The sequence below is a fragment of the Eumetopias jubatus genome, unplaced genomic scaffold (assembly GCF_037043125.1).
Source record: "Eumetopias jubatus isolate StellerSeaLion01/CBP00866 unplaced genomic scaffold, mEumJub1_p1.0 scaffold_10, whole genome shotgun sequence".
Classification (NCBI taxonomy): Eukaryota; Metazoa; Chordata; class Mammalia; order Carnivora; family Otariidae; genus Eumetopias; species Eumetopias jubatus.
Genome location: NW_028274816.1, coordinates 69,633,712 through 69,656,559, shown reverse-complemented (window position 1 = coordinate 69,656,559; position 22,848 = coordinate 69,633,712). Strand labels below are relative to the sequence as shown.

Here is a 22,848-nt window from a genome sequence, read left to right as displayed (position 1 = left end):
CCCACCCCCCTCTCTCTCCCAACCTTAAAAAAAAAAAAACAACAAACCCACAAATGATAGAAAGTAAAGCCTGAGAAATTCTTGGCTAAGAATTTAGGTGAGAAAGCAGGACTTAAAGTGGATAAATACCACCTGTGATAGATAAAGGCAAAAAATGGATTTATAGTTGGGGGAAAACTTAGGGCCAAAGAACTGTCTTCGAGACAACAGGGCATGAGGGGTTCCACGCCAAGAATGTCATTCTTAAACTTCATGCCAGTTTTAGCAAATATAATGTATTTATTTTGAAGCAGGATATACGAATAGACAAGCCAGTAATTTAGTTGAACTAGAAATTAGAACGTACAATATGCTAAATGAAAATTCCACGTGGAAATTCTAAGATACTTTATGACCGATTATCCTGATGGACTAGCCTAGTGATGAAGTCTTGACACCTCATCCTGGGATGAAGATCCCACACTCAGCCTTCCTGGGAAGAGATTCACGCAACCAAGCTGACTACACATTCTCTTGTTGCGCAGAGGCGGGGCGGGTCACCTGCAGCCAAGAGTCACCACGGCAGGGCAGGGAGGCTGCACTCCACTGGGTTCTGTCCCACTGGGTCTCAGGTCTCGGCCGTGCTCAGGAGAGATCCCCTTCCTATGCCCTCCATCGCCTTCAACACGGCCGCCTGCTGTGGCTTACAGAGTCCTTCTCCTCCAAACGATCCACCATCAGCCCCCTGAGGCTCTCCAGCTCCAAAGTTCTGAATATCCGAGGCCTCTTGGTCACAACAGGCAATGGCTTTCCGCGTTGGGTCCTGAAGGCTGCACTTATCCAGAAAAGGAGCTCTCTAAAGTGTAGCAAAGTGAAATTTATGTGCATTGCGCTACAGACATAAGAAACTTAAAGATCTGTCCTGGAAGATCCACTCACTTGAAACTTTAAGATCCTGAGAGAGAGTTAAGTATTGTTATAAGTCATTTTATTGCAGCATAAAAACACGCCCGTTAGGTTTTATGAGATGCGGAATCCTACAACTCCTACACAGGAAGAATGACAGAGGATACTTGCGTGAAATTGGCAGCTTGTCTTCCCAGACGCCCTGGGACGGACAAGATGATTTGCGTGGTATTAATTGCAGAAGGCATTTCTGGACAGCCACAAGAGACTGTCCCAAACCAAACACGAGAGAGGGTGGAGAATGGCTGAGAAAGGAGGAAGCCCACTGGTCCGACGGTACATCTGACAGGAGGGTTGACTCCTGAAAGTCAAGTCCTGTGTCCCAGTGGATGAGGGACAGGGACCCCCCCCCCGCCAACCCCATGTACAATTCTAGTGCCTCAAACCTCAAGCAGAGCTGGAAAGGTCTAGCCTCACCTCTCTGGATGCAGATGGTTTCGGATAACCCTGGGCAGGGAGGGGCCCCTGACAGACGGCTTCACAGCAAGATGGTGGAAGGCAGCAGGGGTGGGGGCGGGGTGTCCTGTGTCCCATGAACTGGAGTGAAGAAGTCACTCAACAGGTTCGGAGACTCCTTTACATCTCCCAAGGAGTCCAGGTTTCGCCTATCCTATGCTCCTCCCTTAGACTCAAGCTCTAAGGTCTGGGTGACACAATGTAAAATGGGTTCTCCGCGTCCCCCCCACTGTGGGGGGGAAGGCTGGGGTTTGGCTGAGATGGCAAGTTTTATCCCTGGGGAGTGGCAATGACTTTGAGAGTTGATTATGGTGCATTTGCCTATTTCCCTACTATTTTGGGTAGGATTTTAGCTATTTAATAGAGGAATAATTCAGTAGCGGCAACCAGGAGATTGAACAGGATCTTTCTTCAGTAGTATCCAGCCTAGAGAGAGGAGAAAGGGATCCAGGTTACTCTGCTGGTGTAAGACCCGACCCGCCCAGCCCCGGAATAGGAACTCCGTACCGGGACTCAACCAAATGCCTCCTATTTTCAGAGACGCAAAATGCGCTGTATAACAAAAAGGTCCCTGTCTCTCTAAGAAGTTAAGTGCAGTTTGGGCTGAGGATAGAAGACTGTGCTCTCCCGTGCAAAGCAACCGTAGCAAGACAGGGAGTGGTGATGAGGTGGTGTTCGGTCTCGTGTCAATGAGACATCAGCGTTTGAGCCAGGAATGGAAAATGTTCATTTACTATCCTCCAGTTGTGAGTGGGAGGCTGAACTCTTGACATGAAATCTGAAAACTCAAGAGCTCTAATGGCATACTCAATTCTCAAAGGCCTTGTGACATCTCTCAATTGTAACCCTTTATCTTTCTCAGCTTTTTAAAACCTGCCCCACCTACCATGCTTTCTGTGGCTCATATTACACTTTGCTAGAACTTTACCTTGCGTGGATGTGTATACACATGTACACACAGATGTTTTTTTAAATGCATATAGAAAATTCCTCTCCACTCTGTGATTCTGACATGCTCCCTTTAAAGTGATCATCGCTGCTTTCAATTTCCCGTTTAGAAATGTTCCAAGCCCGTTCTCGTTCTAGTGAAGTGAATTAATGAAATCGCAACCCAGCACATAAAATAACAGCTAAGTGCAGAAAAGCCATTTCAGAAAAATGATTGCAGTCCCAATAAAGACTCCTCAAATAAAGGCACAACATGGGCTCAGAGTCACTTCTTTAAAATAACAGGTGGGGGCGCCTGGGTGGCTCAGATGGTTAAACGTCTGCCTTCGGCTCAGGTCATGATCCCAGGGTCCTGGGATCGAGTCCCACATCGGGCTCCCTGCTCCTTGGGAGCCTGCTTCTCCCTCTGCCTCTCTCTCTCTCTCTCTCTCTCTCTGTCTCTCATGAATAAATAAATAAAATCTTTAAAAAATAATAATAAAATAAAATAAAAGGTGATCTGGGCACCTGGGTGGCTCAGTTGGTTGGGCAACTGCTCAGGTCATGATCCCGGGGCCCCAGGATCAAGTTCTGCATTGGGCTCCCTGCTCACCAGGGAGTCTGCTTCTCCCTCTGATCCTCGCCCCTCTAGTGCTCGCTCTCTCAAATAAATAAATAAAATCTTAAAAAAATAAAATGTGATTTGCTAGAAAGAAGACAAGCTCAGAGATGAGCAGAGAGGCAGCAAAGAGGAAAAGAAAACCAAATCCTCGCTGGTCTCACACGGAATCCAAAAAGGTCCAAACCACTAACACATCCGCTCATAGGAAGAACCGAGGTTTCCCCACTGAGAGACCGCGGCTGGCGGCCCCTATTCCATGGATGAGCAGGCCAAGGCCAAAGGGCGGGCTCAGAAAAGGCCTTGCTCAGAGTCGGAATTGGCTTGATCTCGGAGCCAGGGATCAAAGCCACATTTTCCTGTTTCCAAGCTACGTGTTTTTATACACTGCTGCTTCTCTAGCCGTTCACAGGGGAAGGCTTGTCTGCCAAACCCTTTGGGGAGCTCTGGGCAGGCTACCTGGCCAGCCCCAGCCTGTCTGACCCGGCACGCTGCCCCTGTGGGGAGCACCACAGCCTGGAGCTCTGAATTTCCCACAATACTAAGAGGTTCCACCACCAGCAGGAAAGTGCCTCTCAGCTGGGGACTGTTGTCTGGGGACAAGAGAAGACAGGCAGATACCGACCCGAGATGCAGGCACACCTCAGACCTCGGGGAGATGCAGAGGGAGGAGTTGAAAGCCTCTAAATTACACACGGTGTTTTGATTCACTTCATCTGCCACCACCAATTCTAAAGTCAAACTTCTTTTTAAACACCCAAACAACTCCAAACAAAACAAAAGAGTGACTAAGAGATTTTTAATTTTTTTTTAAAGATTTTATTTATTTATTTGAGAGAGAGAATGAGATAGAGAGAGCATGAGAGGGAAGAGGGTCAGAGGGAGAAGCAGGCTCCCCGCCGAGCAGGGAGCCCGACGCGGGGCTCGATCCCGGGACCCCAGGATCATGACCTGAGCCGAAGGCAGTCGCTTAACCATCTGAGCCACCCAGGCGCCCCGAGACTCATCTTTAAAAAAAAAAATCTCGGGCGCCTGGGTGGCTCAGTTGGTTAAGCGACTGCCTTCGGCTCAGGTCATGATCCTGGAGTCCCGGGATCGAGTCCCGCGTCGGGCTCCCTGCTCGGCGGGGAGCCTGCTTCTCCCTCTCCCTCTGCCTGCCACTCTGCTTGTGCTGTCTCTCTCTGTATCTCTGTGTCACAAACAAATAAAACCTTCAAAAAATAATAAATAAATAAATAAAAAAGATGAGTCTCCAATTATAAAGCAAAGGGTTCACTGTGTACATGTACCTATAGAGCTGAGTGGGTCAGCTGGTGCGACCTCCAGGGGAGCTGAGCAGACGGGGAGGAGGCAGGAAGAGCACCCGTGACTCTCCTTTTTCTAGAAATGATGTGGGCTTCATCTAGACCCAGCTGGGCCATTACCTGCACACATTTTTTTTTTTTTTTTAAGATCCCAGCGAGCCACCCTCGCCCTTTTGAAAGTATGGATAAGTTAGGTTTTAGCACTCTGATACCCTGGGCCAAGCTCCAAAATAAATGTCTGGAGATTTTTTTCTGATAAGCCTCCAGCTATGGGAAAACGAACCACTAAGAGAGAACAGACCCCCGACTCGGCCCACTTTACACGGGGCTAGAAAACAAGCAGTTCCTACCTCACTCTTAACAGAGCTGGGTCGTGGAGTCGGCTGTCCGTCACGGCTTACTGGACAACACGGTCTAAAATGCCAGAAAAAGCAACACGCCTTTCTGAGGCCTTTCTCCTCAGCACAGCTTGGTATTTCTGAGAAAACCCAAATGATTTCACATGCAACTGGTCTCTCCAGTTCCACCAAAGCTATGTGATACCGACAGACGAGCCAACCCCCTTGCAAACTGTAACTGAAGTGCAGACATGAACAACACAGATAAAAATCCAGTAAACGCTAGAATCCGACCTCTCTTCCAAGAGGGCGTTGTCACTATATTCAGTACATCGCCTCGGTTGGTCAGTCAAGCACCCCAAGAACACAGTGGCCTTGCCCCCACACCCGTCTTCATTTCTGTAATCTTGGATCTTCTCCATCACCCCCAGGGACACACAGACTGCCCTGGGAAGGCAGGTATCGTGGGCCACTCAGGGAGCCTACGTCTGCAGGAACTCATCACCAAAGACAGAATTCACAGGGCAGTGAACTGTGGCAGAAGAACATTCACGCTTCCCTTGTCACAGTCGCTCCAGCACACAACTCTCCCCCTCGAGTGCCCTGCATGCGGATGCCAGGGACACTGGAGAAGCACACCGGAACGGAGACACCCAACACCATGAGGATCGGACCACTGGACAGCTCGCAACACCGCAAGCGAGTTCTGCAGGGTTTTAACCTTGGGATTTTGTTTTGTTTTGTTTCAGATTTAGCCCACGAGGGGCTCGGTCCCACGGATCCCGTGACCCTGAGACCGTGGCCTGAGCCACCCAGGCGCCCCAGGGTCTTAAAACTCTTACACCAGAGGACGGCACACTTCTTCTGCGATCATTTAGGCTCTGGGGGCCGCGCGACCACTGTGGCAAATATGCAACTCTTGCCACGCTAAGTCAGCAGGGCATTTTGTCTGTCCCCCAGGAAGTCGGGGCTGGCTGCGTTCACCGACCCTGCCCTAGACTCGGGAAGTTAACATGAGAAACAGAGTTCATCTCTAACGGTAGAGGAGCTCCCACGACACAAGAGGACCATCTGACAGCCCTTCGGGCGGGACCAGAAAGGAACTCACCTTGGCCAGCACGGCCACCACCAAGCCCAGGAAAGCCAGTAACAGCAGAGCGAGTTTTCCTTTGTTGAAGCGCTTCAGGAGGAAAAATTTTGCCCAATCCACCTTTGACTGGCTGTTGGGAGGATACCTGAGCTTGTTAGCACCTTCCCTCTTTAAACTTTTTAGTAGACAGGAACGTTGATGCGAGAAGGTATCGAAACTGTATTTGCCGTGATAGGCTCCCATGCCGCTAGAACCTGGAACAGAGAGAACAGACAACACTGACTCCAGTGTAGGTGACACAAGCTACCTGTCTGTGTGAACCCTGACAGAGGAAACCCCCAGCACTCCCTGCCGCCCCCATCTCACTTCTCAGTGCAAGGGGCTCTTTCAGGAAATTCCTCCCCGCGTTCACCAGCAAGCTGATCTCCCTGCCAAACAGGGCGCTCTCCAAGGGTCCCGCGAGGACTTGTGGCTCTCCGGGCCAGCGGTTCTCACCAGGACCAAGGTCCCTGCTCTGCGTTCCCTAAATCCATCCTCCCCACAACCCCCAAGTATAAAGGCATCAGTGCTCCCGATCCCAGAGAGGGTGAGGGAGCTTGGCAGGGTCAGGCAACCTGCCCAAGGTGGAAAATGCAAAGCCAGAATGTGAATCCAGGTCGGCTGGACTCTTAACTACCGTGTGCTCTTTTCCTGCTGTTCCATGTGGCTTTATCCATAGCCCTCTTTACCCACTTGCTTCCTCTAAGCTCCTAGAGAGCAACAACAGAGTCAGGATGACAGGGTTACCCCACTGGGTGATAGTAAGCCAGTGGAAGTCCCTGCCCTCTTAAAAAGCCATGCTCCAGGACAGTCTTCTTTATTATGGGTACTGGGGAGATACGCCGCACAGATGAATAGGGCCAGGAAGGCACTTACTGGTGCTTTACGGGGCTGCTGGTACATCATTCAGGGACAACCGAAGCTATGGGGAAATTTGGCAATATGCATCAAAAGATAAGCATTTTTAAGGAAAAATCGAAACTATGTCAACGCATTAACAGTGTTTATGCCTGGGAGAGTATTACATTTCATCCTTACAGGTGTCTCCAGTGTTCTGTTGTTGCTCTTTTCCCCAAAAAACCTCTTGTCACTTTTAGAAACAGGAGGCAAAAAGCATTTCACTTTTAAAAAAAATAGCTCTAAGCCTTTTTAAGACAGCAATGACACTCTGAGACATTCTTCCTATGGAAAAAATCAGAAATTGCACAAAACCGCTTTAGAGTCCTAATACCGAAAAATCTGGAATCATAAAAACCTAATGCCAGGAATTAAACGCAAACAGGCCCCATCCGTAGGACAGAGCAGTATGTGGTTACTGAAATCATGACACACGACCATGCTGACGTGGGAAAATATCACACTATCCTCTCACACATGCGGTGAAAAACAATCTACAATAGGATACAATTTTGAACAAAATTTTATGTATATGTATGTAAAGAAAAGAATTTTAAGTACGTATACCAGAGCCTGGATTCCTTCTGCATTTAGCGGGGGGAAGATTCTGTTATAAACAGGAGGATGCTAAAGGCTATCTAGTCAAGCAAAATAGGGACTGAACACAAGTCACTCGACTTGCACTCAGGAGGTACCAGGGACGACACGTGAAGCAGTTGAGAGTCTTTGGTAGGAGCCAGGATCCTGGGGGTTCACTGAGGTATAGGAGACTGGAGTCTCACCGAATCCTTTTAAGAATCCGAGCAGTGAGGAACAGTAGCCCCCATCCGGTAAGCTCTCGTTGCTTTCGTTCACCACCCCTCCCTCCACAACACGCGCAATCCATCAGCTTGACCCCCCAAAACATCCATCCCCTTTCCACCAGCTCCCCTGCAACCATGCGAGTCCAAGCCCCCACTAGCTCCAGGCTGGGCCCCCGACCGGCCTCTCACTACACGCCCCTCATGTGGGCCAGGCACGGTGCTGGGTGCTGGCCATCCCTTTACGTCCTAGAAGGCGACACGGGGCATGCTGGGAAGCAGGCCGTGTTCTCTGGGCCTCGGGGTGAGCCGGCCCGGATCAGAAACAGGTAGTCCTGTTAAAATGAGCCACTTCATTCCCATGGACTCATTATGCAATCAGAGAGAGAGACAACAGAGCAGGAGCTTTTAAGACAGGGGTTTTTATTGCCTTTTACTCTAAGAATTCCTCCACGTTCATTATTTGTGATACTTTTTTTTTTTTTAAAGATTTGTTTATTTATTTGAGAGACAGAGAATGAGAGATAGAGAGCGCGAGAGGGAAAAGGGTCAGAGGGAGAAGCAGGCTCCCCACCGAGCAAGGAGCCCGATGCGGGACTCGATCCCAGGACTCCAGGATCATGACCCGAGCCGAAGGCAGTCGCTCAACCAACTGAGCCACCCAGGCGCCCCGCTACCTCACTTTGAAAAAGACAGAGGGACCTTATCTATGAATCTGAGACCTGGCTTTTGGCCCCCCCCCCAAAAGTCCCCTTCTTCTAAGAGAAGAAGAATAACCAAGTTAATAACCAATAAAAAGTAAACCAATGAAAGGAACAAAGCCAATTACAGGCTGTGCTGGGGGCTACTAAAGACGGGAGGGGGTGACAGGACAGAGTCAGCCCTCGGCCGGAGGGCCTGGCAGGGTGGCGGGAAGGCACCTCCCAACGGGGTGGCCAGATGATCTGAGCCACCGTGCGACTTTTGTAACCGGTGCCACGCGCGGCACACAGGAGTACTCACCCACTCCTCCGAAGGGCAACGAGCTGAGGGTGAAGTGCATGATAACGTCGTTGGCGGTGACGCCGCCGCTGGACGTGCCGTCGATCATCCGTCGGACAAGCTGAGGAAGGGAACACGGGCTCTGGGTGAGTGACGCCCATGGCGCAGGGAGGGGACGCACATGGACACGCACGGAGCCACATGCGTCAACACTTCACAGCGCCGTTGCACTTGGCAAACGTGATCGTGTCTACGTGCTCTGACCCGTGTCTGGTCCTTCAAGGGGCGCAGCACGGAACTGTCTGTTCTACCGCTGCGCACCCGAGATGGCCACAGCAGCCTCTGTCCGCGAGGGACAGTGCAGACCACATTCTGGTTTTCACCCATCGCTACCATTTCTCTGCCTCTCCCCTAAGTGACGGCGCAGGATCGACAGATACCCTTTAGTGTGTAGGACCTGCCAAGAACATTTAAGCTTTCAGACTTGGTATTCTATTTGTTTTGAAGAAACGGCTGGCCGAAGACCGGAACGGGCACGAGGACACCTGACCGGTAAATGCCATTTCACCTCGCTGCCCACAAGCTCTCGGGAGTTCGAGTCATGAGCGTCAGAGTGGACTGTGGTCACTGAAGGTGACCCCGTTGCTGGGCAGCGCGCCCCCACGGACTTGCACCCTGCCCAGGAGACTTCGGGCTTCCAGGTTCTCGTCCGCATCGCCTGTGGTCGTTTCAACTGTCCGACCACAGTTAATAACCCATTATTGACGGAGACCCAGCGTTCGGTGTCACTTCACAAAGCCGCACCTCCACAGCACGGCAGGCTCTAGAAGCTGTGCGTCACCATGGGAGGCTCTCCGCAAAACCTCTGGCGTGTGAACTCCTCAGACCTTGACGGGTCCCGCCTCCCTCCGGGCCTCCCATTTCTCCAGAGGGCTCCTGAGCTCACTTGCCCACGTCGAGGCCACCGTCCCTCAGAAACAGCTGGTCCCCTCACGAGCCGTGCAGCAGGGTGGGGGGGGGCCCGCTCACCCTGGTGTACTTATGGCGTCACACACTCACCTGGGCTGGTATGGCCCCATTCGCTCTAACGACAAAGGAGCTCGAGAAAGCGAAGCGTGCGACTGCGGAAGCACGTTCATGACCGTGCCGCAGACCTCAGTCCCACGCAGCCCACCTGAGCACTGCAAATGCCACCGGGGGTGAGAGGGAAGGCTCTCACACAGGACCGCCCTGGGGCTTAACACCACAGAAGCTTCTAAGGCTGGTATGGAAGCCTTCCAATTATAGGGGAGATGTTTGCTGGTGCAAAAGTTCGTGACACAACCCTGAAGACTCAGGTCTGACCCCAGGGAGTATGGCAGGGGTGACAGCCGTAACTCCAGGGTCTCATTACCCAAGACAGCCATCTGGGAGCAGCGCCTCACTTGGTGGACTCTGTGACTCGACAAAATAGAACATCGTTTGCTTTGTGGCCAAGGAGGAACATGGTCTGTGATAGTGGCTCGTGCCGGGGAGTCATCCTCTGGAGCGTTTACCTTATTGTTGTGAGAAAAGATGTAGAAAGCCAGCGGCTTTTCACGGCTGTTTATGAATTTTATGGCTTCGTCGGCATTCTTCACAGACACGATGGGAAGAACTGGCCCGAAAATTTCTTCTTGCATCACCTTGGCTTCAGGATCGACGTCAGTAAGGATTGTTGGGGCTGGAAAAGGAAGCAGCGAGGTGAAATCGTGAAGTCGAAGACAGGAATGCCAAGCTCTCACCGATCCATTTCCTTGCCGCTCTTGCCCAAGTATTAGCTAGTGACAAAAATAAAAATAAAGTCCTGAGTCTGGACATGGAGGAACCGTGTACTTCTGTCTCCAAGCTTGTGCATCAGGGGATCCCCATGCAAACCGAGGGAAAGATACAGACACTTGAGAGTATTCCTATCTAACCCTGTTCACAGCCATATTCGCACGGACCAGGCGGTTATGTTTCCGTTTTGCCGTGCACAGGTCCCTCTGGGGGAGCAGACAGCCCCTTTGTGGATCAAGTTAGCACGACTTCTTAACTCACATGCTTTCATGCGTAGGATCTCGTTGCCCTTTATTTCAACTGTTAGACGAGTTAAGAACGGACTTCAAGGGTCAAGAGTCCCTGAGTTCAGGGGCACCTGGGTGGCTCAGTCATTAAACATCTGCCTTCGGCTCAGGTCATGGTCCCAGGGTCCTGGGATCGAGCCCCACATAGGGCTCCCTGCTCAGCGGGAAGCCTGCTTCTCCCTCTCCCACTCCCCCTGCTTGCGCTCTCTCTCTCACTGCGTCTATCTGTCAAATAAATAAATAATCTTTAAAAAAAAAAAAAAAGAGTCCCTGAGTTCAGAGTTCCAGCCACTATGGGGAAGGCGCACGAGAAAGGAGGACATCATGGATGCTGACAAAAGCTTTGCAGAGCGTCCAGGCGTCCGTGCCAGGCCAGGCACCAAATAGGAACACTCCGCAAGACCCCGTAAACAAGCCGGGTCTTCAACTAAAACAGAAGACACCTGCCAATAACAAGGTTGCTCTCTTCCTTTCCCCCGCGTTTCCTACGGGGTCATCCTGGCAACGTGGCAGAAGACAGCTCTCGCCAGCACCCCAAAGGGTGCTGTCTCTGCTGTCACCCCAAAGCCGCCACCTGCTGCTTCCCAGGCTCAGAGAACTGTTCCATGTGGGTGTCTACTCCCCACGGAGCCGTGCGCTCAGGTAAGCTAACCTGGACTCCAGGTCAGGGGGAGGTGCCTAACTGGTTGAGCTAATTGCAACAGACCTTTCCTCTTGCTGCCGATGAGCCGAGGAGTGGGCAAAGTCAATGGCTGATGGGAAAACAGAAGGATGAAAAACTGGGGGTTTGGAGGCCATTACTGATGAGAGAGAATACATTCTTCCTCACTGTTTGAAGTCCTTTATGGTTTTAGGTTTTTTGAAGCCGGCTTTTTTGGGAATGTGCAGCATCCCATCTGATAAGAGGGGCTAAGTAAAGTCATTCGGGGCAGCTCTTCTGCCAAATAAATGTGTCTGTTATTCCTCTGTCACTTTATGTTATTTTAGAACAACGCGTTCGGGGCACCTGGGTGGCTCAGTCAGTTAAGCGTCTGCCTTCGGTTCAGGTCAAGATCCCTGGGTCCTGGGATCGGGCCCCACATCGGGCTCCCTGCTCAGCAGGAAGTCTGCTTCTCCCTAGCCCTTCCCCCTGGCTCGTGCTTTCTTCTCTCTCTCAAAGAAATAAATAAAATCTTAAAAAAAAAGAAATAGAACAATGTGTTCAACATGCAACAGGAATACATATTCATGGCAAAGAATAAAAGAACACAAAAAGAAAGTAAACAAATAATGTCAAGCCTCATAGATCAAAACATTATTTCCGGGCTGCGTGGGTGGCGGAGTCAGTTAAGTGTCCAACTCTTGGCTTCGGCTCGGGTGGTGACCTCAGAGTCATGAGAGAGAGCTCCAACAGGCTCTATGCCCAGGGCAGAGTCTGCTTAAGATTCTCTCTCCCTCTCCCTCTCCCCCTCCTGCCCCATCTCCCTCTCTGTAAATAAATAAATAAATAAATAAATAAATAAATAAATCCTTTAAAAATAAATAAATAAAACAAGAAAACATTATTTCTGGAACAGTACTGCCACTCGCTACTTGTGGCAGAATGATTTCCTCCTTGGGCTGTCCCTCCAGCCAGAAACCAGAAAGAATTACACAAGAGCTCTGTTTCGCTTCTCAGGGTGCTAGGCTGTAGGAAGGAAAAAAAAAACAAACAAAAAAACGTACGTGTAAAGGCAAAAAGCCAGTGTGACACGGGTGCTGTTATTTATAAAGACATAAAACCATCTCTGAGTGGTTTATAAGGCCGCACACCAGAAAACAACGTGTCATCGCTTATTAAACGTTATGTATCTAAGAGTTTATTTATTCAGAGACAATAAATAGAGTCAATGAAAACTGTCCCGCGGCCCGTGTCCCCAGAGCAAGAGGTGAATCTCCATTACCTATGTAGCGCGTCGCCTCGTCGGTCTCCCCACCGAAAGCGATCTTTTGTCCTTCAAGCAAATTTAGTATCCTCTTAAAATGATGAAGGTTGATGATCCGCTCATAATCAGGAGATTCTTTTATATTTTCGCCATAAAATTCCTATTTAAAACGGTAGTATTTAATTGCCACAAGTGTCTTTAGTAAGCGCAAAACCCACTCGCGCCCAAAAAGCCATCTGGTTGTAGATCAGCGCCCTTCTCCCTCACGTCATCTAACAGTGTTTATGCTTTCTTGCAGGCTGTGGACGAGAATTAAAGCAGGGGCACAGACCAGAGGACTCTCTGTGATGTCCGGGGTTCATATGGATCTCCTGCAGACTGGTCGGGGGCCATCCTGGCGGTGAACGCTCTCAATTTACTCTCAAGTCAAGAGGAGCGTTGTTCACTACCCCCGTAAGCGACGCCCTCAGGCCTAGGTGCCAAGAATCACGCAGGCAGCTTGCTGACGGGCCCCAACTTCCCGGGCCCCAACTCCGGAGCCACCAACAGTGGTTTTCAAGGCTACTTGCCCCTTAGAATCACAGAAGGTGAGGACTGGAAGCTTCCATACGCAGTTCCCTGGTAGAACCTCAGTTGAGAACTGCTGTCTTAAGGACAGAAATGCCTCAAAGGAAGGCAGAGGGGATCCTATTTCTTTGAAACCAAGTTCATCCCCCTATTCAACTAGGCACGTCTTCTCCAATCTCCAGGGGTTTTCCCTCTCACAGGTACCCCGAAGCCCTGCCATCCCGCATTCCTTGGGTCTGGCCAATACCCCTTGCATGTTCTCCTTTTCTGGCCCTATCTTCAGTCCCATGCCTCACGGCCAAGTCCCACATCAAGACCTTCAGGCCCTTGTGCCCAGAGTGACCCTGCCTGGATCCCTGCTTTTCTGTCAACTTCCCGGCACACGCTCTTCATTCTCTGATCATAATGTGACTTCTCGGTGTCCCCAATCCTTCCTTTGAGGGCTCAGTTAGCATCTGCTGAGTGAACCGTGACTGTTCCAGTAATTTCTTCCACCCAGGGGGCTTAATGACCCCCTCCCACCGGTGAGCTCAGTCACACTGGTTCACCCCCCTCTTTCTTCCCAATCCTACATTTCTTCGAGGTTTAGCTCAGGCCACTACCACAGCATTTCTCGATTCCTTCTAGAGAGATCTTTACTTGGAACACCCTGAAAGACTGATAACCAGACCGAGAGTATAGGATCCATACTTCCTCGGTTAACTCGCTCCTCCAAACTACTGGCCTTCCTGAGCCCTCTGCACACACAAGAACCGATAACCTGAATCAGCAATGGCCAACAGGCCAAAGGGCCTCTGACTGCACTTCACAGGATTGGCAACATCCTCTAAAAAAACCATGAAACATAGCTATTTCATTTTTTTTTTCAGAGCCTGTGCCATAACTCACCAGTTGTTTCAACACATCAACTAGACAGCTGAAGTGGGTTAAACACCAACCTATCTTGCTCCTAACAGACATTCTGTGAAAGGTGCCCAGAGCATTCTGAATAAGCCCATAAATTAATTCAGCCACATGTGCTCCTGGAATTCTCCTGGCGGGCGGGGGGGGGGGGGAGCAGGGGGAGGAAGGACCAGGGATTCTGCCTGCACAGCTGATTAGATGCATAGCTTAACGAAACCAATGGACTCAAATGCGTTAAGCACAAACCTTCAGGGTTTCCTTAATCTTCTGCACAATTTGATTCTGGAGGGACGGTTCACAGAGAATGTAGTCAGGAGCAATGCAGGTTTGGCCACAATTCATGTACTTCCCCCAAGTTATACGCCTGAGGGGGAAAAAAACCAGAAAAGTCATAGAATTCACTCTACTATTCATCTGCTACACCTTTTTCTGTTGTTTGACTATTTTGCAACTAGCATGTATTCAGAGATTTACTGAGTAGTCTTTGTAGTTATTTTTTTTTAAAGATTTTATTTTTTTATTTGAGAGAGAGAGAGAGAGAGAGAGCAGGAGGAGGGGCAGAGTGAGAAGGACACGCAGACTCTGTGCTGAGCGCCGACCCCGTGCGGGGCTCGATCCCATGACCCTGAGATCATGACCTGGGCTGAAATCAAGAGTCGGGTGCTTAACTGACCGTGCCACCCAGGCGCCCCTGTGGTCTTTATAAAGAACAAAAATGTTTTAAAAATTCATCTCTTCATCAGTTGGTTGCGACTCAGGGTGCAATTTCCCACTGACACAGTATACTCTAAGGAGCAGGGACATTCTCATGCCAGCTCGCGGGAAACAGTACTTTATAAAGCAACGAAGCCACTGCCTGTTTTGAGAAAAACAGCAGACTCCCCACACCCACTTCTCCTCCCACTCTAGCCAAGGGGACTTCCAGATGTCAGGAGTTCCAACCAGACTTCAATTCTCCCGGTTGTGGCTCTAGGTCCTGCTGGCAAGAGGTTCAGCTAAACAGCAGGAAAGCAGCCAGCCCCCAAGACCACCCTCTTCTCGGGGGAGCCCCTCCCTACTCTGGAAAGCCACGCCCACATATGGATCAAAGCCTGCTTCCTGAGCCTTCCCTGAAGGCCTCATGCTCTGGCAACCAGACAACCTGGACACAGCCTACCTGCCTACAAGCCCTCTTTGTGCATCTCTGGAAGGGGAACGAGAAGCCAGACCACCTCGATAAGCACAGAGCCAGTCCCGGGTTTTGGCATTTCCGGGGAGCTAAATAAACCTGATCTAACAGAGAGAGAATCTGAAACCTTTTGTTTTCTGGCTCCCAGGTGCACGATGTTATTCAGACTGAAAACATGAGTAATTGATTTTGGTCAACAAAGGAACTCGTTAAGAGGTGAGCATAATACCTTTCTGTTGGGAATCTAAAGATTTTATTACGTACACGTGATCTTTTACCTACTGCCCAGATCACCTACCAGCAGAAGAGTGAAATTTCTTGCTACGTCTGTAACCTTAAGATAGCACTTTTCTGTAACTCCTAAAGACAACCACGCAATGTCAAGACCCACTGCTCGTTTCTTCTGGCAGAGGTAGCAAGAGACGGTTTGGGAAAGAGTTCCACTGCCCCTGGGGACATCAACCACCCAAGCGTCCCAATGTCTCTTCGAGCCAGGAGGCCCGGGACCCCGGTGCCGAGAGGACACACCAACCTGTCGGTGTCGGGAAGCCCTCAGATATAAGTAGGCTCACCTGCAGGCAACGTCCAGGTCACAATCCGTGTCGACATAACATGGGCTCTTCCCTCCCAGCTCCAGCGTCACGGGGGTCAGATGCTTGGCGGCGGCTTCCATGACAATCTTCCCGACCGCCATGCTCCCCGTATAGAGAATGTGGTCAAACCGCTGCTTCAGGAGCTCCGTGGTCTCTTTGACGCCACCGTTAATAACAGCATACAAGTCCTTCAGGAAGGAGAAACAGAAGCACTGACGTCACCACATTAATCCCACCATCTACCGAGCACTTTCTTCGACGTAAACCTGAAGCATTCAGGAGCAGCGGGGGGAAAGAGGGGGAGCAGCCCCGAGGAGGAGGCAGGAGGGCGCTGACAGGAGACACGTGCGGAACAGAGTCTGCGGGCGTCTGAGACCCCTCCGCCTGCAGTTTCCACACCGAGCTCGGCAGTGAGGACACCCAAGAGAAGAGATCGAACGGCTGGCTGGATTCGACCAGGGAGATGCACGAGATGGGGGCCGTGCGAGTGGGAGATTTTGGTGAAGAATTTGCGGTCAGGGAGCAGGGGACAGGTCCCAGCTCCAGCTGAGTGTCTCCGGCTGAACGTCCTCGCCCTCCGCAACTGTGCGGGGCTCAGCCCGGGCCAGGAATGAGCAGAACTCGAGGCAATGCAGGGGAGAGCCCTCGCTCTAGAAGTCAGATCTGGACTCAGTCTGGGCTCCGTCACTCACTAGCAGCCCTGCTGCCCATCTGTGAGCCTCAGGTTCCTTACGTGGGACTGGGGAGAGGTCCCAGCGCTCCAGACGGAGCCCTCAGGTGCCCTGTGCTCTTTCTCACGAACAGCTAGAATGGAAGAGCGCCTAGTGCAGCAGCAGCTGAGGAGCAAGGACAGGAAACAGAGAGCAAGACCGGACACAGAGACAGCTGTTCAAAAGACTCGGAGAGCACGACATAAAAGCGGCCTGGGGGGCCTCAGGCTCCCACTCGATCCCCTACTAATTAGGAGGCCTCATTAGCTCTCGCTCACCCCATTGTTCAACTGTCCAACAAACGCTTCAAGTTTTAACTTGCATGTGGGTTAATCCGTGGGAACGTCTGTGACTGGTCCCCCAACAACCTCAGAGAGGCGGGGTGGGCCTTTCTATCCCCACGGAGTGAAACCAAGAAGAATTTATGGGGTGAGGGGCAAAGCCAGACCTTCAACCTCCATCTTCTGGTTCCAAATCCTGCTCCACCCATGACCTCTCCCTGTCTTCATCACCCTCTTGAGCCGGATAACCACAGCTGTTAGGACAACGTAGTTCCGTGGGAGGGACAGTGACTGACAGGACAGCAAGGAGAGCCCATGGTCAGCCTCCAGACTGTGCCAGTAACATGTACAACTCCAGCTGTGACTCGATCCTAAATCCTAAATCAGGACTCCTCCCTACAGCAATTTCATGCAGACAGCCATCATGACACGCACTAGTAGGAAGATCAGATGTGTGTCCCCCGACGCCCAATAGAAATAGACACACCGAGGATGGGTCAAGACATTATTACCTGGTCCAAATACTGTGGGAGGAGTTCGGTCAAGATCTTAGCCGTTTTTTCACTTAGTTCAGAAGGCTTGATAATGACAGCATTTCCTAAACAAAGCAAAAAAAGCAGGACAGCATCTTTTGATACTTGAGTAACTTTTAAAACCTACCAAAACGGTGTTCATGGTGGGAATACAGGCTAGGTACTCCTATTACTTCTGCAGCTGTGAATTCTGCTCTTCCTCAACGAGCGTTAAGAGCTTGTCTTTTTTTTTTTTTTAAGATTTTATTTATTTGAGAGAGCGAGCTCCTGCACACGAGTGGGGGAGGGGCAGAGGGAGAGGGAGAAGCAGGCTCCCCGCGGAGCAGGGAGCCCAACGCGGGGCTCAATCCCAGGACCCCGAGATCATGACCTGAGCCGAAGGCAGAAGCTTCACCGACTGAGCCACCCAGGTGCCCCAAGAGCTTGTCTTACTTCCTCAGATTCGAACTCCTTGGTTTCCATTAGCTGACAAGAGGCTCCATTATCCTCCCCTACTCCTATAGCTTTACTCCGACTCTCACCGCTGGACTTTCCTGTTTGCCTTGGAATTACTGGGCGAACAAGCCTTGTCAACATAAAGTTGTAGACTGGGATCTGGCAGAAGTGAGAAATTAATCTTCCGGTGTCTGCCATATACCCAAGCTAGTGTTACTCCCACAGCCCACAGCTGGATGAAGAATCTGGTCAGATACGATTGGTTCACCCAACGCCAGAGTCAGCAACTAAAACCACGCGAGAACATGGATGGCTGACTCCAAACTCCTGGACCCATCAACGCCTGACTTTATAGACCCTCACAGGTTCATTCTCCAGGTATTTCAAAAAACAGTCACCATTTGCAAACAAATCTCTGGAGCCCACTTTAAAAATGATAAAATAAAGGGGTGCCTGGCTGGCTCAGTCAACAGAGCGTGTGCTTCCTGATCTCAGGATTATGAGTTTGAACCCCACACTGGGTGTAGAGATTACTTTAAAAGAAAATAACATTAAAAAAAAAAATCCCTTTCTACGTCACAGCTCCTCCCAGCCCAGAGACATCTAATGATAATCCATCCCAAAACAACCCTCGGCCAGTTCCACCCCGCAGAACCTGCCTGCTCACCTATCTTGACAGTGTACTTTTGCTTTAATAAACTGCTTTGCGCTTACTGGGGGGGGAAAAAAAAAATATATATATATACACACACACACACACACATATATATATATATATATATATGAACGATAATACTTTTGCATCCTCGGTACACTGCTGGTGTAAAGCAAGGCAAACCACAACAGCAAATGACCCCAGACCTGCAGCAATGGCTCCGATCAGAGGTTGAATGGTGAGAACAAAGGGGTAGTTCCAAGCTCCAATAATCAGTACGACTCCCAGGGGCTCCGGCTGAACATAGGCCTCATCCAGCATGGTGAGCAGGTTCTTCTGAGCCGGTTTAGCAGTAACCCATTCAGAAAGATTCTCCAGCACGAGATCAAGTTCGCCAAGAATGGTAATGACTTCCTGACTGTATGCGTTGAGTTCACTCTGTTACAAAGAGAGTCGCGGTTAACCTTGCACAAGCCTTGCACAAGTCTGACACACTCAGCCCTGAACGCCAAAAATCAGGTCGGGTGCACCTGCAGTGACATGTATGACACTAAGCTGGTTTGCTGTGCAGACTCCTTTCACATCCTTCGTGCCCTCAGCAAGGCCTTGCGAACTTGGCTCTAATATAGTTAACCCCTCTAAATCCTTCTTTACTGATCCAAGCCCTTTATTTTTTTATAAAGATTTTTATTTATTTACTCGTCGGAGAGAGAGCGTGCGCACAAGCATGGGGTGGGGTGGGGGAGGCAGGCAGAGGGAGAGGCAGGCTCCCCACCCAGCAAGGAGCCCGATGCGGGACTTGATCCCAGGACGCTGGGATTATGACCTGAGCTGAAGGCAGACGCTTAACCGACTGAGCCACCCAGGTATCCCAGATCCAAGCCTTTTAGAGTCAGGATTAAACATTACTTCTTTCAGGAAGACTTCCCTGATTAATATTAACCCATCTTGATCACACTTCATAAATCATAGCAATTCTGCCTCTGATGTGTATGTTAATGTCTCACCTTTACACACCGATTTGTAACTGCAGTCACACTGTATCTGAGTATGTTTTGTTTCCCAAATTCAAATCCCACAAGGGATTACTGTTTTTCTTAAGTAATCATATATGTGTACACGCACTCACACAACCATCTGTTTATAGAATGACAGATTCATCCTTTTTGAAATCTTAATTATGTCACCTTGTTTATTTGATATCACAGTCTCTCTCTACCAAAATTACTAGAAAGGAAAGTTGAGAGTTACCGTTGTTGCTATTACTACTGGTGTTACTACCCCTCCAAATAATCTTTGGGGGAAGTGAGGGAGACTCACAGAACCAGAGCAGGGCCTTGTTACCCCTGGAATAAAGATAAAACGTAAAAACAAAGTGCTAACAAAATAGAGAGTAGGGGCGCCTGGGTGGCTCAGTTGTTAAGGGTCTGCCTTCGGCTCGGGTCGTGACCCCCGGGTCCTGGGATCGAGTCCCGCATCGGGCTCCCTGCTCCGTGGGAAGCCTGCTTCTCCTTCTCCCGCTCCCCCTGCTTGTGTTCCCTCTCTCGCTGTCTCTGTCAAATAAATAAAATCTTTAAAAAAAAAAGAGAGAGTAATATACTTACACCCTAAATATTACCCCACACCTTGCTACTCAAAAAGTGGTTCCAGGTGTTTTGGGGAAGATGGTGAACAGGAGGATCCTGAGCTCACCTCCTCCCACGGACTCTCCAAGGGTCCAACTGCATAGAGAGTAACTCTTCTCTGAGAATGACCTAAAGACCCACAGAACACCTCTTCCACAGCTAAAGACAGAAAGAAAAAGCTACATGGAGAAGGCCGGGGCGGGGGTGGGGAGCAGAGACATGGTCTAGTCCAAAGGTACACCCCCGGAACAGGGACCCACAGCCAGGAGTGGTATCATAGGCGTGGCGATCCTCCCTGAAGAGGGAGGAGTTCAAGCCCCACATCAGGTGTCCCCACCCTCGGGACCTGCACCGAGGAGCCTCTGTAACTCTGGCTTTGAAAATCGGCAGGCCCCGATGGGGACAGGGTTAGTGAAGAACTGCAGGGCTACAAGAAACCAAGATGCTGCTCTTAAGCTGTCTGCACACAAACCCACTCAGCATAGAGGTAGCAGTTTGAAAAGCACCTGGGCCATATGTGAAGATTTATTGACTAGTTTTAGGGTGTGTGCCATATTAAAAACAGAAATACCACACCATCCCACAATTCCACTTCTGAGTATTTATCCAAAGAAAACGCAAACATTAATTAAGGGGCGCCTGGCTGGCTCAGTCGGTGGAGCACGTGGATTCTTGCTCCTGGGGGTATGAGCTCAAGCCCCACACTGGGTGTAGAGATTACCCTAAAAAATAAAATCTTAGAAAAAAAATACACTAATTCAAAAAGACTTATGCATCCCTACGTTCACTGCAGCATTATTGACAACAGCCAAGATACGGAAGCAACCTAAGTGTCTGACAGATGAACAAAGAAAATGTGGTATATACACACGTATATAGATACACACACACACACACACACACACACACACGTACACGTATATAATGGAATACTACTCCGCCCTGAAAAAGCAAGTAATCTTGCCATTGGTGACAATATGGGTGGACCCAGAGAGGGGGAAATAAGTGAAAAAAGCCATATTGCACACTTACGTTGTACACCCGAAACTAATATAATAGTGTCTATCAACTATACCTCAACTTTAAAAAAATGAAATAATTTTTTAAAAAGCGTGGTTTCAAAACAGGCAAGATGGTATCACCTGGGAGCTTGTTAGAAAACTTCGAATCTCAGATGCCCTCCAAGACCTACTGAACTATGACTTGCATTTTAACAAGATCCCCAGGTGATTCACCAAGGCACTCGAGTTTGAGCAGCACTGGCCTAAAGCACACAGTCAGGGAGGAAAATCTCAAGGCAGCAACGACAACCCAAAAACCTCTGTCAACAAAAGAAAACCATAAACCAAAAGGCAAGAAACAGACCTGGAGAAAAACATTTTGCGATCTATTAAGCTGACAAACTACCGAAATCCGCAACATACAAAGAATTCTCAGAAATAATAAAGGAAAGGACCGCAAATGCAACACAAAAACAAGCAAGGATATAAAAGGCAATTCACAAAAGAGAACAGAGGCCAGAAGACACTTTCGTCTTTCTCTCCCTGTTGTCTGCAATCAGAGGCACTAAGCCGCATCAGCGTTTCGGGAAAGTCAAGGGAAACTTGCTTCATCAGTACGGCTGGAGATAACACTCCCACAGTGCTTACGTAATCAAAAATAAATTAAAAAAAAAAAAAATGCGAAAGCTCGGGCGGAATTAGGTCCCCAAGTGGGGCGGCGGCAGGCGGGTGTCCCGGCGCCGGCCGCCGCGCGCGTACCTTGCACAGGTCGGCGGCGAGGGCCTCCAGGATGTCCTTCTCGCGCTCCTGCACCATCCTGCGCAGGGCCTCGAGCTGCTGCAGCCGAAACTTCACGGGGCGCGACCGGCCGGACGCGAACGCCTCGCGAACCCGCTGGATTTGGCTCTCCATGGCCTGGTCCTGCCGAGAAGGGGGAGGTCGGGGAGCGCCGCGGCGGCGAGGGCGTGGCGGGCCGGCGGGATGCCCCCGCGGGCGGGCGGGCGCCGCCCCCCTCCCCGCTGCCCCCCGTCCCGCCCGGCGACCCCTCGGCACGGACCCGGAGCCGCACCTCTCTCTCTCTCTCTCTCTCACCCGCCGGCTCGCTCGCTCCGCCGCGTCCTCTGCAACTGCCCGGGTCCTGCAGTCCAACCGCCGCCCGACGGGGCTGGGCTCCACCCGCAGCCGCGCGCCGATTGGCCGGCGCGGGTCACGTGACCTCGGCGGGCCGGCCACCGCTCCCGGGATCTGGCCGCCCGGTGCGCCCGGCAGGGGAGGGGTGCGCGCGGCAGGAGAGGGCTGCGGCGGCCGCGCGCGCGGAGCCGGCGCCGAGGTTTCCGACCGGGGACGGGGAGCGGCGGCCGAGCGGCCGAGCGCTGGAGGGAAGCGGACGCGGGGCAGGAAGCGCGGCGACCGCCGGCGGAGCGCGGCCCACGCGCAGAGACGCCCTCGCGAGGGGATTCCCTTCCCTCCTCCATCTTGGGGCTCTCAGAGGCGGCCCAGCGGACCGAGGCGGGAGGCCCGGCGCCGCCCGAAGCCTGGGGCGCCGTGGGCCGGGCCTCGCCGCGTCGGTGGGCAGTGAGCGCCATCGCCCCGCGCGGCCGTGCGGCTCTGGGCCTTCGAGACCGCCGCCCGCCGCCGCGTCTCCTGCCCGCGCTCGTCGCTGCTCTGACTGCGTGCAGCGTGCACGGTTTTCCAGAAAGCCCTCCGAGGTTAATCTCCCGAGGGCAGGAAGCCGGGACCTCATCCAGGGCCGTGCTGGCCGAGTGCGGATGTTCAAAACGCTCTCCCCGGGCTGCCTCTCACCCCGCTAGCAACCTTCCCGTTTTTCTGTTCCCCTTTGCACCAGAACTCCTCCAGAGAGGGCACCCACGCCGCTCGCATTTGCCTCCCGCTTGCTGTGTGCCAAATGCAACGAGGTCATCCTCAGATCCCGCGGCGGTTGGCCCCACTCCTCAGTTGCCATCTTCTGGAGCCCCCGTCTTGGCTTGTTTTC

The 22,848-nt window shown here is 51.2% G+C and overlaps 1 protein-coding gene across 4 annotated transcripts; it reads right to left on the bottom strand.

Annotated features, from left to right (window-relative positions):
- Positions 1-253: 253 nt before the first annotated feature.
- ALDH3A2 (aldehyde dehydrogenase 3 family member A2) lies at positions 254-22,011 on the bottom strand. Of its 4 annotated transcripts, XR_003607057.2 has the most exons (13): positions 21,925-22,011; positions 21,615-21,776; positions 18,436-18,667; positions 17,119-17,204; positions 15,595-15,803; positions 14,101-14,218; positions 12,403-12,544; positions 9,932-10,098; positions 8,418-8,517; positions 5,698-5,933; positions 4,602-4,729; positions 1,363-1,827; positions 254-835 (listed from the first exon to the last, which is right to left on the bottom strand). XR_003607057.2 is itself a non-coding variant. In XM_028089544.2 (12 exons), the coding sequence occupies exons 2-11, from the start codon at positions 21,765-21,767 to the stop codon at positions 4,649-4,651; spliced, it is 1,524 nt and encodes a 507-aa protein (XP_027945345.1). In that variant the 5' UTR covers positions 21,768-21,776; positions 21,925-22,011; the 3' UTR covers positions 254-1,827; positions 4,602-4,648. The 4 variants fall into 4 exon arrangements, 3 of the variants coding, with proteins under 3 accessions (XP_027945345.1, XP_027945348.1, XP_027945349.1); XM_028089544.2 differs by having other exon boundaries at positions 254-1,827; XM_028089547.2 differs by having other exon boundaries at positions 254-1,827; positions 4,602-4,665.
- Between the last annotated feature and the right edge of the window lie 837 nt (positions 22,012-22,848).

What these genes read in the sequence shown, in the direction of transcription:
- ALDH3A2 (XM_028089544.2), bottom strand. Translation starts at nt 21,767, where the DNA reads ATGGAGAGCCAAATCCAGCGGGTTCGCGAGGCGTTCGCGTCCGGCCGG. An exon ending in GATCGGAGCCATTGCTGCAG is followed by an intron (nt 17,205 to 18,435) that starts GTCTGGGGTCAT and finishes TGCTTTGTTTAG; the next exon opens with GAAATGCTGTCATTATCAAG. An exon ending in TCTTTTCTCACAACAATAAG is followed by an intron (nt 8,518 to 9,931) that starts GTAAACGCTCCA and finishes TCCCTTCCTCAG; the next exon opens with CTTGTCCGACGGATGATCGA.